At 44.7% G+C, this 16,578-nt stretch overlaps 1 protein-coding gene across 2 annotated transcripts in view; it reads left to right on the forward strand.

Moving 5' to 3' along the window:
- The window catches only part of UNC5A (unc-5 netrin receptor A), an 841,139-nt gene that overhangs the window by 521,477 nt on the left and 303,084 nt on the right, over window positions 1-16,578 (forward strand). Inside the window, exons 4-6 of one of the 2 annotated variants that reach the window (XM_085618304.1) lie at window positions 3,759-3,862; window positions 7,074-7,254; window positions 14,675-14,842. In XM_085618304.1, the coding sequence (XP_085474430.1) occupies window positions 3,759-3,862; window positions 7,074-7,254; window positions 14,675-14,842 (453 nt within the window). The remainder of the gene's footprint in view (window positions 1-3,758; window positions 3,863-7,073; window positions 7,255-14,674; window positions 14,843-16,578) is intronic. The other variant, XM_085618305.1, reaches the window with a different exon arrangement.

The raw sequence follows: 16,578 nt of genomic DNA on the forward strand, positions 1-16,578 counted from the left end.
GCCACCAGTGGTCTCCTCAGGCGTAAACGTCCCTGTCTTCCAACTTGCTGGTATTCAGCTGCAAACAATTAGTCGCCATCCATTCTGCAACAGCCTTCATACCTTTTTGGAAGTTGACCAGATCTGATGAAGGAGTGCCGAAAAAAGCGAACACGAGCTGGGTGTCAGCAGCATAAGTCCCCAGCACGAACCCCAGAGCTTTCATCACCTGGGCCAATGGCTGAATGTAGATATTAAGCAACATTGGGCTCATGCAGGAGCCCTGGGGGACACTGTGGTGTAAAGTGTGCCACTTGCAGCTAAAAGGCGGAGACGCCACCTGAAAAGAGCAGTCTGCAAGGGAAGAGGAAAACCGGGTACAAGCTAAGCCACCAACCCCAATCTCTCGCAGGAGCTGGAGCAAGATGTTGTGACAAACGGTGTCAAAGGCGGCACTTAGGTCAAGTAGAATCAGTACAAAGGAACTGCCTTCATCCAGGACGCCGCAGAGTTGCTCGGTGACTGCGAGAAGGGCCGACTCAGTACTGTGCTGTGTCCTTAAACCAATCTGGGAAATGTCCAGAATGAGATTTTCTTCTAAGAAGTTGGTTAGAATGGCACTAACATGAATCTCTGTTACTTTTGCAAGAAATGGCAAAACAGAAACAGGACGGACATTTGGTAATGGAAACACAAGTCATCCTCTCTGCGTAAAGCATCATATAAATACTGGTGTTCCAAATGGCATATTATTTAAAAGAATCGCAAATTGAATGTTCTGCAGAAAACGGAGGTAAGTACAATTTTTATAGCTAATCTTTTAAACCTGATAAGCACTCTTTATAACGCAATAAAACAATCTCTTGCATTTGTTTTCCTGTGTTTCTTTTATATGTCTTATTTTTAGCAGCACATCTTGTGTTTTTAAAGCATTAAATGCATAAAACAGCTAATTATTCTGGTAAAAAGCAATATACGTGCACTCTTGTTTTTAGGTCTCGGCTAGACAGCGCATGCACTGTCTCTTCAACACTATTGTGTACAACAGGGGGCTTGCAGCCCACCCCTTGCATACCGTTCGCTGCCACTCTTCTTTGCTACTTCGTAGTTGGCCAGCATGCGCCAGTCGTCATTTCCTTGTCTATGTGTGACGTAAGGACCGAGCACAGATTCATTCATCGTAATTAGCGCGCATCCGCTGCTCACGCTGTTATTCAGGGACTATTTTTGTCTTCCCCTTCCACCCGCCACTTTTCCGTGTTGTTGCCCCAACCATGTCCCTCCGGCCACCCCTCTCCGTCTTAGCACGCACACTTTAAACTGGACGTGTGGCTCATTCCTCCAAGGTTGCCCGATTGTAAGAAACCTACTTGCACGCCACTTTGACTGTAAATGCAGCATAATACCCGATTTTAAAAACAATATACATTCACGGCTATCTGCAATGCACATATTTTACAAGCATAACCGTTTTTATATCCCTCTCTTCTTGATTGTAATAGCCAGGATACCTTTATTTAAACCCATTCCTTCCTTCATTTTCTTAAAAAAATGCACGCATGTTTCACACAACAGGTGCCATTGCCTGTGTTTCTAATATGCCAAAGTCACATTCCCTCACAGACACATTAAATCCAGATCAATCCTCCTGTCACTGTTAGAAACTTCAGACGTCCTTTTCCATGAGGCTTCTCCACAAGCAAGTTTTCTTTATATAAATACACTCTTCTTTTCACCACGTGCTGTTTTATTTGACTATTTATATTAATGCCTTCATCCTCGCTCTCCTCCTCTTGCTCTCTCAGTGTTTCCCAAAACATTGCTGTGTTCTTTGTTTTCTGTCGTTCAGTCTGCACACAATTCCACTCCACACTATTCCAATCCATGTCATTCCATGCCACACGATTCTACACCACATCACTCAATTTCACTACACCCCACACAATTCCACATCTCGTAACTCCACAGCTCATAATTCCATGCCACACAATCCCACTCCACGGCACATATTTCCACTCCACTCCATGCTACATAAAGCCACTCCGTATAATTCCACTCCACGCCACATAATTCCACTCCACGCCACATAATTCCACTCCACTTTGCAGCACATAACTTCACTCCAATCTTTGTCACAATATTCCACTCCACTATTTATAATTCACTCCAGTCCACGCCACATAATTCCACTCCACTCCACGCAATGCAACACAATTCATGCCACACAATTCCACACAATGGCACACAATTCCATGACACATAATTCTACTCTATGCCACATAATTCCATTCCATGCCATGCCACATAATTCCACACCACACTACATAATCCCACACTATGTCTCATAATTCCACTCAATGCCACATAATTCCACTCCACACAATGGCCCTCCACATCACACAGTTGCACTTCGGGTGACACAATTGCACTCCACGTCAGACAATTGTACCCCATGCCGCATAATCCCACTCCACGGCACATAATTCCACTCAATACCAAATAATTCCATGCCACATAATTATACTCCGCACCACATTTCACTCCACACTATGTCACAATATTTGACTTCACTGTACATAATTCCGTTCCAATCCACGCCACATATTCCACTGTACTCAACGCATACAATTCACATCATACATTTCCACGTCATGCTACACAATTCCATTATACATAACTCAGCTCTACACCACATAATTCCACTCCACACCATGCCACATAATTCCACGCCACACCACATAATCCAACACCACTTCACATAATTCCACTCTATGCCACATAATTCTACTCCACACAATGGCACTTCAGATGACACAATTGCACTCCACGTCACACAATTGTACTCTATGCCACACAATTCCTCGCCATGCAGCACAATTCCATCCCACATAATTCAAGTCCACGCCACATAATTCAACATCACGTAAATCCACTTCACGCCACAAAAATTCCACTCCACACATGTCGAATCCACTCCATGCCACATAATTTCACTCCATGCTACATAATTCTACTCCAGTCAGTGCCACACAGTTCTGTGTCACACGATTCTACGGCACAATTCAACCTCACAATTATTCCACACCACATAATTCCATGTTATGACATAACATTTCATATCACACAATCCCACTCCACGCAATTCACCTCTGTGCCACATAATTACACTACACTCTGTGCCACACTATTTCACTCCACCTAATTCCACTCCATTCAATCCAACACACAAAACAATCCTACTCCACGCCATGTAATTACACCCCACGTCATACCACATAATTCCACCCCACACAACACCATATAATTTCACACCATATCACATAAATCGAATTTGTGCGGCTTTGTAAATCTTTACTAACATTTTGCATCATGAATGCGCCACTAAGTGGCCCAACCATGACCGAAAATGTTAGTAAAGCTGTCCCTAGATTTAGGAAGACTGCAAGATGACGTAATAACTGTGGAAATGCCCTATACTCTACACAAAAAGGGCAACAGACCCGGTTCAGGCGGAAAACGACCTATTTTTACAGCTCAAAATGGCTTCATTTTAGGTGTCTCCCAACTGAAACTGCCTCTTTTCTACTAGAACTCAATAATGGGGGAAAATACATGATCCTGATTTTTTTTCCAAACTCTCACACTTCCCTGTTTATAAAGTTGACTTGTATGTGCACGCCTCTATGGCTTATTCTAATGCTTCTTGTGGCTCCCAAAGAACCAACTGCGCCCAGAAAAGTCAATTCCCGCTTCGTGATCATTTTTTTGTTTTTTTTTAGATCTCAGGAAGAACTTCGAGCAGGAGCCGTTGCCAAAGGAGGTGCCCCTGGACCAAGAGATTGAGTTGCCATGCCGGCCCCCTGAGGGAATCCCGCCTGCTGAGGTGAGTGAACCCCCTCGAAGCTCAGCACACAGGCCCCCCAAAGGCCGAACTGCACATTGGGTAATAAAATAAAATCATTTCATAAGAAAAGAACCTCTCTCCTTGTGACAGTAATTTACAGAAAGAGGAGGATCCGATAAAAAAGTAGTTCTGCACAACACTTTTCTGGCCATGGGTCTGTGAATTCCAATCTCAGAGATTTCCAATCCCGGAAGATTACGTTTTATGGTAATGCTGCTCCCCTAAAATCTGCCCGTGATCAATTTCATAATTCATAGGCCGAAACCTGAGGTAAACTCCGATACTCCAGGAAATATGAGCAATTTGCACGTTTTTCTGAGTGTAATTCCCCATTTCCATTGTCAAACCCGAAATCAGAGGCATTGTCTAACACCCTCTAATTCCCACACCCCAATGAGGTGGTTTGTAGGGTGTGTGGTAAATGCCTCTGCAATCCACCACACTCGAAATCAGGGCTTATGTCACTTCCGCTCGGAAGTGAACCCTGTTGTACAACATTTCTCTAAAAATGGTCTTTCTACAGCCTCCCCCTTGAACGCCTTTACCGAAAGAATGGCTCCTATAAAAACATTCCTTATTAGGGCCAAGTCTCCACAGTCATCCAGCCAGGCCCTCTGCATCGAAATGACATAAAGTCTCCTACTGAGACTGTCTCTCCGCAGCCTCGCCCTGGACTTCTGTACAGAAGTGACAGCATCTATAAACAAGCATTGGCATAGCCAATAGGTCTCGCCTTTGGGACCTTATAAGTGTTTAACCATGCAACAGTTGCATAACTAAACACTTATAAGGTCCCAAAAGCGAGACCTATTGGCTATGCCAATGCTTGTTTTAACTGCTGCAATCTATTGAAGCCTCACGGAGAACATCAAAGCGGCCGTGCGGCCACGAAAGTGATCGCGATCAAACATCAATTCGGCCGCGAAAGTGAAAGTAATCGCGGTAAAGCGCGACGCGCGCCCCCCCACATGCACTGTAGGTCTAGGCTGGCCTGGTACCACTTTTTGGAGCCCTCACAAAATGTCTCGCCAGTCCAGCGCATGCGCTGGGTCAGGCGAGACCTAAACATTACTTATTAAGACTAATCTCCCCAGTTCCAGCTTGGTCCTCTGTATGGAAATAATGCAATGTCTTCTATTAAAACATTTCACTCCCAAGCCCATCCCTCCACAGCCCGGCTTGTGCCTCCCTATGGCAGTCAATCCCGAAGTTATATGAGCTTGTGCCCTTGTCTCGCTTATGGGACAGCTCTAGCTGTGGAGAGGATGTGGTCTGACGGCTAGATTGCTGACTTTGGTGCTGGAAACCAGGGTTCGAGCCTCGGGGTCGCGTCCACATCCTGTGATTCTGGGCAAATAATTTAATCTCCCTGTACCTGAATGTGTCCTTGTGTAACGTAACTGGTGCTCATGTAAAGCGCTCCAATACCTTCGGGGCGAGTTTGCGCTATATAAATCTGCATTAAAAAAAAAGAGCTGTCTGGTTGTGAGTGACCTATAGTCAGCTTGCAAAGGGCTTAGAGCCCGCCCATTGCTTCATTGGTTGGCTTTATTGTCACTCTCATTTGGTTGCTTTTTAAGTCTCGCCTGACCCAGCGCATGCGCTGGTCTGGCGAGACTTATTGAGAGGGCTCCAAAAAGTGCTTCCAGGCCAGCCTAGAGCTACAGTGCATGTGCGCGGGCGCGCGCAAGCCGCGCTTTACTGCGATTACTTTCACTTTCATGTTTGACTTTCACTTTCGCGGCCGCAGGGCCGCTTTGCATAGCCAATAGGTCTCGCTTTTGGGACCTTATAAGTATTTAGTGATGCAACTGTTGCATGGCTCAACACTTATATTGTCCCAAAGGCGAGACCTATTGGCTATGCCAATGCCTGTTGTTAACTTGTGTGGGCCTTCCTTCCTCCTCCCTGAAGCATACCCTTTTCACTTGTTTACTTGTGTCCTTCCACTGCCCATGTTGCGTTCCCCTCATGTGCTTCCCCACCTCATATTACTTTCTTACTCGTGTGTTTGTCCTTCAAGCAATGCTTTGCACTCCCAACCTCCTGCACCCCGTTGCTGCCCCTTTGACCCTCCCACTCGACGTTGCTGCCCTCTCCCCCTTCTTTTTTCTTTATTTTAATGTTTTAATTATTTTTCTTTAAGACAACCAAGCAGCATATTAAATGCTGTTCACCTTAAAAGCACGGTCCTCGCCTCTTATGCCATTTTCTCTCTCACCCTTTGTGCGTCCTCTCTTTTCATTGTTTCTCAATCTTCTAATTTCTTCCCTCCATTTCCCCTTTGTTTTAATTCCCTTGCTTGCTCTTACTCCTCCATCTATTCTATTTGTGTTTCAGTCCTGACCCCTGTCATAGTCCTTCTTTTCCTGCTCCTGCCTCTCACGCTCTGTACTCAATCTCTGTAGTTCTATCATTTTGCTGGCACCCTCACTTTCTTTCATTCTCTCCTTTCTCTTTCTTGCTTTCTCTCTCTTTCTCCCTTTCATTCCGAACCTTTCTTTTGCGCCTGATTTTCTTTTGATGTGTTCTACTCTGTTCTTTCCCACTGCCATACTTACTCATCTTTTCTTTCCTTTTTTAGGTCTCGCCTGATCCAGCTCATGCGCTGGTCTGGCGAGACTTATTGAGAGGGCTCCAAAAAGTGCTACCAGGCCAGCCTAGGGCTACAGTGAATGTGCGCGGGCGCGCGCGCCACGCTTTACCGTGATTACTTTCACTTTAGCAGCCGCACGGCCGCTTTGACGTTTGATCGTGATCGCGATCACTTTTACTTTCGCGGCCAATAGCTCTCGCTTTTGGGACCTTATAAGTATTTAGTTATGCAACTGTTGCATGGCTAAACACTTATAAGGTCCCAAAGGCGAGACCTATTGGCTATGCCAATGCTTGTTTACCTTTCCTCTCTGCCCTATCATTTTGGCTTGTTGTTCTCTTTCCCTTCTCGCTGACATGTCTTTACATGCCATTATGTCTGTCCTTGTTCCTTTTCCTGCATTTCTCCCTTCTCTTTCTCCATCTCGCTGTCCCTTTCCTTCCAGGCCTTTGCCTCCTTTCATCTCCTCTATCTTCAATCATCTCTCTTTCATTTCAGTGTCTTCATCTCTGCTCCTGTCCCCATCCCTCTGATTCCTACTCTTTCCCTCTCTTCTCTCACTCTCTCCATACTCTGCTTCTCTTCCTCCTCCAGGTTGAGTGGCTGAAGAATGAAGACATGGTGGACCCGGCTCTGGATACCAACTTCTACATCACTGTGGCCCACAGTCTGGTAGTGAAGCAAGCCCGGCTGGCTGACACCGGCAACTACACTTGTGTGGCGAAGAACATCGTGGCACGGCGTCGTAGCTCCTCAGCCGCCATCATCGTCTATGGTGAGACTGGTCCTCTGTGGTATATGAAGCAATCCTTAGCGAGGAGATCCTAGCTGCCCCCACACCTCTTTGTGGTTCATGCATGGACCCTTAGTGATAAGGGTTGCATCCATGGCCTGTCCTTGGCTCTGTTAGCAGCTTATTGAAAGTCTCAGCCATTCATTCAAGCATCTCCTTTGGAGTGCAGCAAGCTAGCACGTCTCATCTTTGGACCTGCTCTAGCCCAATGACCAGTCCTGTCTTTTAAAGGGAACATCCAATGTGGAGACACAACAGTTCTCTTTACCCAATGCTGCATCTCTGACAATCTGTAACAGTAGGCGTTCCAGAAAGGCGCTTTGTTTGAGAATATCATCTGGGATTTCAAGATGTAATGTCACATCAGTCACTGGATGGCCTTTAACGTTGACTGTGCCGCCCCCCTCACCTCAAGTAGTGCTATTCTAGAATCATTTGCATTTGGGGTAATTTACTTCGATTTCCGGGGAATTTGCGATGCTAGCAGTTTCAAGAGATATTGGGGTCACTATCAGAGGATTGATCAGCCAATCAGGTAGTTTTCTGCATGTTCATTGAGGTTGAAAATTTTGAGAACTCTCCCACGATAGGCCATTCTGACAGCTTTGTGGCCACAGTTAGCAGAGCTGGTGCTGACGAAGGCCTAACATGTAACCAGCCTGAGAACTGTCAACTGGAGTTTAATGCTCTCAAAGTGAGATAGTCCCTCCCATCAAGGATGGCTATTGGTTTGTTCACTACGAAAAGGTGAAATCCCTGCAAATAAGGATGATGGACTGCTCCTAGGGTTACCTCGTTGAAAAGGCGGCACTCGTCTAAACAAGAAGTCACGCCTAGGCTATAAACCCCCCAAATAAGTCATTCCTTCAGGCAGTGGTTTCGAGGTGGCCTCGAAGGTTACGCTACCCTAAGATGATATTGGTGCAGATGAGGGCTTGAGAAGAATCTTAGGGGCCAGATGTACGACCATTTCATTTTGCGAGTCGCAATTTGTGATGTTTTCCGACTCGCAAAATGGAATGTACAACAGTGTCTCAGACACAGTTTGCAGTTTCTAATGGGGTCGCAAATGACCTGCTTCATCAATATTCATGAGACAGGTCGCAATTTGCGACCCATTGGGAATGGCCAGCACTCTCAGGGATCGTGGCCTGCTGGGGCCAGTAGATCACCATGTCTGTGCCTGCTTTTTCAATAAAGCAGTTTTTTAAAAAAATGCATCCCGTTTTCCTTAAAGGAAAATGGGATGCATTTAGAAAAGAAAATTGAAACGTTTCTGTTTCATTTTTAAAGAGTAGGCAGTGGTCCGTGGGACCACTGCCTGCTCTAAAAAAATATTTTCGCATCCATTCACAAAAGGGGAGGGGTCCCATCTGGACCCTTCCCATTTGCGTGTGGCTTACACCTACTTGAAGTAGGTGGGAAACTGCAATTGCTGTCACAAAACAATGATACATAGCATTCTGACTCGGTATTAGGAAGGGGTGCCCTTGGCACGCCCCTTCCTAATAGCGATTTGCAAACACCATTTTGTGAGTCACCGACTCGCAAAATACAGTTTGTACATACTAACACCCTTTTTTGCAGTCGCAAACGGGCCAATTTCTCATTAGCGACCGCATAAAACAGTCTTACATCTGGCGTTTAATGCTTCCGCTCCATGAATGCAACGCTCCTCATGCTGTCATTCTCGGATGGTGCCACACCTACTGATTAGGATCAAAGATGCTGCTGGCGGCTATCTCTCTGAAGGGTGATGCGCCTTCCGTTCATGGCTTCAGGATCATCCCTGGAGATACCACGCCCATCAGATGTTGCCATTGGCAATATGGCATCAGAAGACAGGTGTTTTATAAAGCTGATATGATTTTTGTGCAATTGACCTTTTTATTTAAGCAAAAGCTGTGTTCCAGGTATTTGAATGGCTGCACTGTAACCCACATACTTTCCATATATTTATTCTGCCTTCCACTGGCTTAAAAAACAAGAAGCCCAGAACTTCAAAACCACTGTGAACCCCTGGCTAATATTGCCTGGGAAGCAGTGCAGGTTGTCCACCTCTGCTATGATTCCTCCGCTCTGATACACTTCATAATACCAATTTGCATGCAATCTGCTGATGGCTTACTACTGCTATTACCAGGGCCGTTTCTAGGTGTTTTGCCGCCCTAGGCGAGAATTGAAAAATGTCGCCCCCTCCCTTTTACTACCATCACTCTCTCCCCCTGTCATCCAAGCTAGAAGAATTAATGCATTAGATATTCCCAAACTCATGTTTTTGCCGCCCTCCCCCTCTTGTCACCCTAGGCGGCCGCCTAGTCTTACCTAATGGTAGAAATAGCCCTGGCTATTACACTCCTTTTAAGTCCTTTCTCCATTCTGTTAGGAAACATCAATGTAAACACAGGGTCGGACTGTCCTATCGGGCAGTAAGGCAGTGCCCATGCGCTGGTCCAACAAGTCAATGTGTGGACCGTTTCTTTGGCTGCTGGGGGTCTGTTTTATTGTCTGGAAGGTCAGTGTTTACTTTTGACGTATCTGATCTTAAAACAAACATCGCCTGCAGCAAACTCACATCCATGCAATCTTCCTTACGTGGAGAACACTTATACAAGCTAAGTTCAAAACTGTCCCAATTTGCAAACAGCGTGCACTTTTTCTTTAGCTAATTCACCAATGGGGGCCACATTTATTTTGGTGCCCGGGCCTATTTTCTGTGCCAGACCGACCCTGCGCAAATGGCTTCCTGAATAGCTGCCCAAAGAAAGTGCGGCCAAGGAGAAATTAGAAAGGGGCAGGAGTTCGCCTGTTGTTAGCTCACACAAATCAGAACTCGCTAGGTAGAAATTCATGATGCCAAAACACTCAGAATTCTTACTACACTATAAACCCAACAGGAATTTTCCTGATTGATGGAAGATTCCTTCTGAGACAGAATTCAGCCCACTGGAGCCCCCTCCCCCATATAACTTTCTGATGTAAGGCCACATTCACAAATGTCTGGAGTGAAGAAATGAATCTGAATTTGTCCCTGACATACTCCCACTTTGAAATGTATATGGGACCATATGCATTACACTCTGTACAGTTGTCACTCATAGGTGGACAAGAAGTTGGATTTGCATTCTAAAAATGCAAACCTTGTTGAGTGAATCATGCGAGGGTGAGCGGGAGAAAAGGGGTGCTACAGGGAGGGGGCAGTTTTGCAAAGTCTGTGAACACCCTTGAAGTCAACTGTTTAAGGTTAGTTGCCATTTTGTCTTGGTACTTACCAGCGCTTAAGCACACAACTCTCTTGAAAAAGTCAAGACTAAGTGCTCTTTCCACTTAAAGACCAGTCTGTAGGTCAATGTGTCAGAGAGGCAGGCAGGATAAATCTCAGCCCCCTTCCCCGCTGGGTTCTCCTCGACCCCAACAGGATACCAGGATAAACCCCACCCCCCGCCCGAAAGACATTGAGTCACAGTTTCTTTCCCTCTCCCACCGTCCCTCATTTTGAATCTATCTATCTATCTATCTATCTATCTATCTATCTATCTATCTATCTATCTATCTATCTATCTATCTATCTATCTATCTATCTATCTATCTATCTATCTATCTATCTATCTATCTATCTATCTATCTATCTATCTATCTATCTATCTATCTATCTATCTATCTATCTATCTGTCGATCTATCTATACTTATTCAGCCTTCATCTTTTTTCAATACAATGTTCTTTCAGGCATAGTTGAAATAAAAGTAGGACTCTAGACTTGTACCTTCAGTCAATCCTTGCCCTGGCACTGGACTCTGACTCTGCGAATCATTTATTAACCAAAGAGACCGTAAAACTAATGTATTAATTTGACAATTTTGTTTAGCGCAAGTGCACAGTATAGTGCACCTTACAATTTTAACAAACAGTGCAAGGAATATCGGAACAAAATTGTATGGGGGCAATACGTATTATGTAAGAGGAGTGAGAAAAGGGGGGTCGAATCAGTATGGGGTGTAAATGCGCAGTTCTCAATAGATCTTAATCTAAGTGCCTTTGAATACGAAAGAAGAGTATGTTTGGCTGCTGTTTCAGGTAAGATGGTACAATTTGCCAAACGTGATCGGATTTATTTTTTGTTGGCGATTAATTTTGCATACCGCTGCGCTTTAAAGTGAGCAAGGTGGCAGCTGGAATTCTCGCTAATGTCGCGTTGCCATAATTGATTCTTGAAATTGTTTAAGCACATGCTGCCGATAGGTGTGAAACCATCTAGGGAGGGATCTTTGAGTAATTTGTGGGTCACTATGCTTTTAGATTTTGGTGAAATTAATATCAATTCTCCTTTCTGTGGATTTAATGTTAGGACGTTTTTGTTCAACCATTTTTCAAATTACTTTAGACAGTATTGGAGGGATTCGAAATCTGGCATGGAGGTAAGCTTCAGATAGAATTGGAGGTTAAACGTTTAAGACCCCTGAGCAACACAATATCCAAAAATAGAGTACTACATGTGTTTGAAGATTGAAGATTTCGGTGAAAAAGTACTCCGAAACCAGCTTCCTTTCCGACATTCTGAGAACAGCCCTGATGAAGTCAAAGGTTTATGTACCAATGACGAAACGTGTTGGCTACAAGACTGACTGGAATGAATACTGAATTTCTGAAGTGATCTAATTCTATGTGAAGAAGGAAGAATAAAAGAGACAAAGGAATATTACTACTATTTTTGTACTCATATTTTTGGTTGTTGTGGTGCTCAGGGCTCTTAAAAGTTTGTCCAAGTTGGGGACTTTGTCCTCATTAGATTTGAGGGTGTAGGTGGCCACTCTTTCCCCTTGGAGCACCAGAGGGATAAACACAGGTTACATGGGGATACTGAAAGGCCCGCACAATCAATACCCTTGCCACTGAGACCTTGTTATGTTATAATTAAGGGTTGTCTGCCTTTTGATGTATTTTGAAACTTGTGTCCATGAGGAATACCTGCATAGTGGTTCCATTTATTGTTTGAATAATGGCGCAGAAAGTATGAAACCAAGTGAGACTCCCTAGGGCACCTCTTTTACCTCTGAAGTATGTTTGCCAGTTTCTAGTAGTTGACTCCTAGCAGCTGAGAACTGGCGAACGTGAATTCTGTATTGTAAAACATTCAGTTGCATTACAAGATCTCGTGTCAACGACTCACAGTAGATCTGGTTATACTTACAGGTTGGCTTTCCGTCCTCCAGCATCCAGTGGATTTCGTTGAGTAATTTTAGCTCGTTTTGCAGTCCCTGTGTGAAACCGTTTCTGAAACTGAAATATATGATGATCGTCCACAAACGCATAGCGAGTGAATGAACCGTTGAATGGTAAAAGTGTTCGCATTGGTGTTATCTGCCCTGTTTTCAGATGTCTCTGAAACGGTAAACAACGTTTACCCCGAAACTTTTTCCCCGCTTGGAATCACAACGCGGTCGTTACAACCACTGTGTTGGGATTCCGCATACCATTACTCAGCAAGTCGGAAGAACGACTTGCGGGGGGGGGAGGTGTTGGATTTAAAATGCAACACCTTCCCTAGTGTCCGCATAGACTGGAGTTGGAATAGTAAATTATACTATTCCAACATCCAGCGCCCCCCCTCCGCAAGTCGTTGTTCCGACTTGCGGAGTAATGGTATGCGGAATCACAACGCAGTCGTTGTAACAACCGCGTTGTGATTCCAAACGGGGAAACAGGCGGCGGAATAAAGTCGTAGATTCCTCTGAAACTGGCCTTGTGTTAGGGATGTACTGATAATGTCCTGCCAGCATGGAACAAATCTCTGGGTGTCTGATTTTATGATGTTTGCTGTGCTAAGGTCTCCAAAATATTTACAGAGGTGAAGTTTTGACTATTTTTAGGTCTTCCGCAGATATTTCGTAGAACGGTTCCTGTGTTTTTCCATTTTGGGCCTGATCATTGATTCTGATGAGTGTTGAGGAGTTTTACTTTCTCTGGTATGGAAAATCCTGTCAGAGTAATATGAAAGATGTTCACTGCATTTTTCAGCAAAGGATGAGAGGAAATCTTTACCTTTTACATCCAGGGCCGGCTCTAGGGCGGTGCGACTGGTGCCACTGCACCTGGTGATGACTTCAATGGAGCGCTGAGTTTGCAAGTTCATGTTGGTTTTAAAAGCACCTGCTGCCGCGTACCTTGCCTCCAGCAATTTCCAGGCAACAATAAAAATGACAAGATAACTCCATTGATTAATGTTCTTCCTGGAGAGATCGGAGTTTGGTCTAGTTGAGGGTTTGACTGATCATAAAATAGCGCAGAGGGCTAATGTGCCTGCTGCAAAGAACATGTACCATGCAGATCACAAAGTGCATATAATGTAAATAGGTCAGTGGGCTACTGCTTTTCTAAGTGACATCCTTTTGTTACTTGCAGTTTATTAGTTGAAATCCTAATATAGAACAGTGAATTGACTGTCATCAAAAAACTGCATGCACACTGCAAAGTATAGATTAGAGCATAGATTAATGTTGCAAAAAAGGATTCATTTGGGTAGAAAACGATTCTTATTATTAAAGACAACCCCCAGCTGTGGTGTGCTGTTTTCAGTTCTGACTTTGTGCTTCTCCAGACCAAGCACTCTTAAACTATATTGCCTACCAGTATGGATGACGTGTCACTCCTACACCCTGCAGTCCTCTGGTTTATGAAATAATTTGTATGCACTGATTTACACATGTATGATTGATTGTCTCTGTGTAATGTGTGTGTAATGCAAAGTGCTCTGACACACTATGCTGCTATAATCAATTGAATGCATATGAAAGAGAGTGGTTGTGAGGGCTTGAGGGACACTTTTAAAAGGTGGTGGTGAGGGAATCCGCGGTGGAGGTGGTTACCACCACCACCACGGATGGGGGCGCCAACAAACATTGTCACACCGGGCGCCACCAGCGCTAAAGCCGGCCCTGTTTGCATCCATGATCTCATAAATACATTTGAATGGTAGCATCTGTCGCTCTGTCCAGCCCTCATTGTTGTATGTGCACCCCTAGTAGTCGGCCTGATCGGTTGTAACATTAAAGGGCCCACCTCCACTCCAATCAGGCTCGTCTAGGCTTAGTCACATATCCCCCAAAGGCACTGGCACATTGTGGTCTTGAGAAGACCCACATGCTGTTTTACCATCTCCTAGTAGGACAGTCGAGAGTCAGGCAATTTAGGAGGCCAGAATGGCTGCTACAACTTTGCACAACAGTCTGCCTGTCACACGCCCAGCCATTGAGAAATGATGGGTCTAGATATAAAGTATTTATTGCTCCCACTCTCATACTATGGGTAGGATAATGTCTTGGAGTCTATGGGGTGTCAGAGTAATACCTGCCCTCTGTCTGCCACCCATCTCACCAACTTTTGCTTTCTCTGTCCCTTGCCAGTGAATGGCGGCTGGTCCACCTGGACAGAATGGTCTCCCTGCAGCACCAGCTGTGGACGAGGGTGGCAGAAACGGACTCGCACCTGCACCAACCCGGCACCCCTCAACGGAGGGGCCTTCTGCGAGGGGCAGAATGTCCAGAAATCAGCCTGTACAACCTTGTGTCCAGGTACCCGCTCTTAGCCGCTCATTGGGGGTAGCGGGCCCATACGCCTCACCTCGCTGTCACGTGCCTGACCCCCTTCCCTTGACTCATTGCTTCACCCTCTATGATGTCAAAGGTTTCCCATCCTTCTGCATGGCTGTCAATATCTAGTTATAACCCCCTTCTATTTGACATCACGCTTCTCTCTACCCCTGTTCTACTTTTTCTCTCTGCTCTGCCTGTTGCTCGGCCAAGCCTGCTTCCTTGTACTGCTTGTTTCCCAGCAGACCTTGCTTTCTGCTCTGCCTATTTCCCGAGGGATCTTGTCTTGTTTTTCAGCAGCTCTGACACCTTCCTCTGCCACTTTTCTAGCATACCTTAATTCATGTACAGCCTTTTTCATAAAATACCTTACTCAGCATGCTTAAGAGCAGCCTTCGCTTCCCGCTCTGCTATTTCCCAGCAGACATTAATTCTTACAGCAGATCTGCCGGTTTCCAAGAAAACATTGTACAGTTCTCTATTTGTATCCCATCAGACCCGTATGCCTGCTCTGCCTGTTTGGTGCCTAATCATTCTGAAAGCTCCTGCTCTGCCTACCTTTCATTTGCCTTCCCCTCTCTGTTGACTGCCTCTTGCTGTTTATTAACTCCATGTTCCCGCTATCTTTGCGCTGCATCTACCAAACACGACCATCTTCGGATATTATATATGGAGTGAATCTGGAGTATCTCCAAGAGTTATTATATATTGTATTTATAAAATGAACAGTCTACTATTTATATAACCAGAAATGTGTTTGGAACCAGATTGAATTTACATTTTGATCATTTTTGTGCGCATTCAGCAGCCCTTCCCATTTCAAACAGGAGCAACATCTTCCTTTGAGATTTAAACATATCAGTAGTTCTGTTAAACTTATTTTTGTTGGATGCATCAGCAAGGGTAGTAAATAAAATTAAGGTGTTTTGGAAGCCATCACTATTAATGCTGTAATATTCCACCTTGCGCACGGGGTAAGTGCACCACTTGAATGCCTCTGGGACAAGAGAAGCAGTGACTGTTTAGATTCTAAGATGTCTAATAACACACCAGAGGTGACATTCACTGGTAGGAACCATTAAGTGTACAAGCTCCAGTAAAGGAGTGGGCCTTTAATGGCCCTTAGAGCCTGCTACGGAGGGCTCTAAGGCTATTAGACTATTCAGCGCCTAGAGCCCGAGGGGAAATGAATCCCCTCTGACTCCGAGTGGCCTTTGTTCGCAGCAACACCTGTGAAATGAAAAGAAACATTGGAATGTTGCTGTGAAATGAAAAAAAACATTGGAATCATGCTCTCCGGGCTTCTACCAGCCAGTAGAATACCGGAGCACTTCAATGGAGCGCTCAACATTCCAATGGTCTAATAAGCGATAAAGTTATTAGTCAGAACTATAGACAGCAAGATAGGTGAAGTTCTAGTTGGCGAAATATCTAGTAGGAACAGTGGACAGAAGTAAAGCTAGTGGGTGTGGTAACTGGTAAAATAGCTAGCAGGTTAAATGGTTAGCTGAGCAACACATGCACTAGTTGCTAAATTGCCGCTAGGAGTATTAAAAGGATAGCTAGTATGATTGTTGGATTATAACATTTTGAAGGGTAGTTAATAAGTATGATAACTGGCAAGAATGCTAGCTTATATGATAACTTGCATGAGCGTTAGATGGTAATATAGATAGTAAAACATTATATGTAAAAGAGCGGGCAGTAGGGGCACTAAC

The sequence above is a fragment of the Triturus cristatus genome, chromosome 7, assembly GCF_964204655.1.
Source record: "Triturus cristatus chromosome 7, aTriCri1.1, whole genome shotgun sequence".
Classification (NCBI taxonomy): Eukaryota; Metazoa; Chordata; class Amphibia; order Caudata; family Salamandridae; genus Triturus; species Triturus cristatus.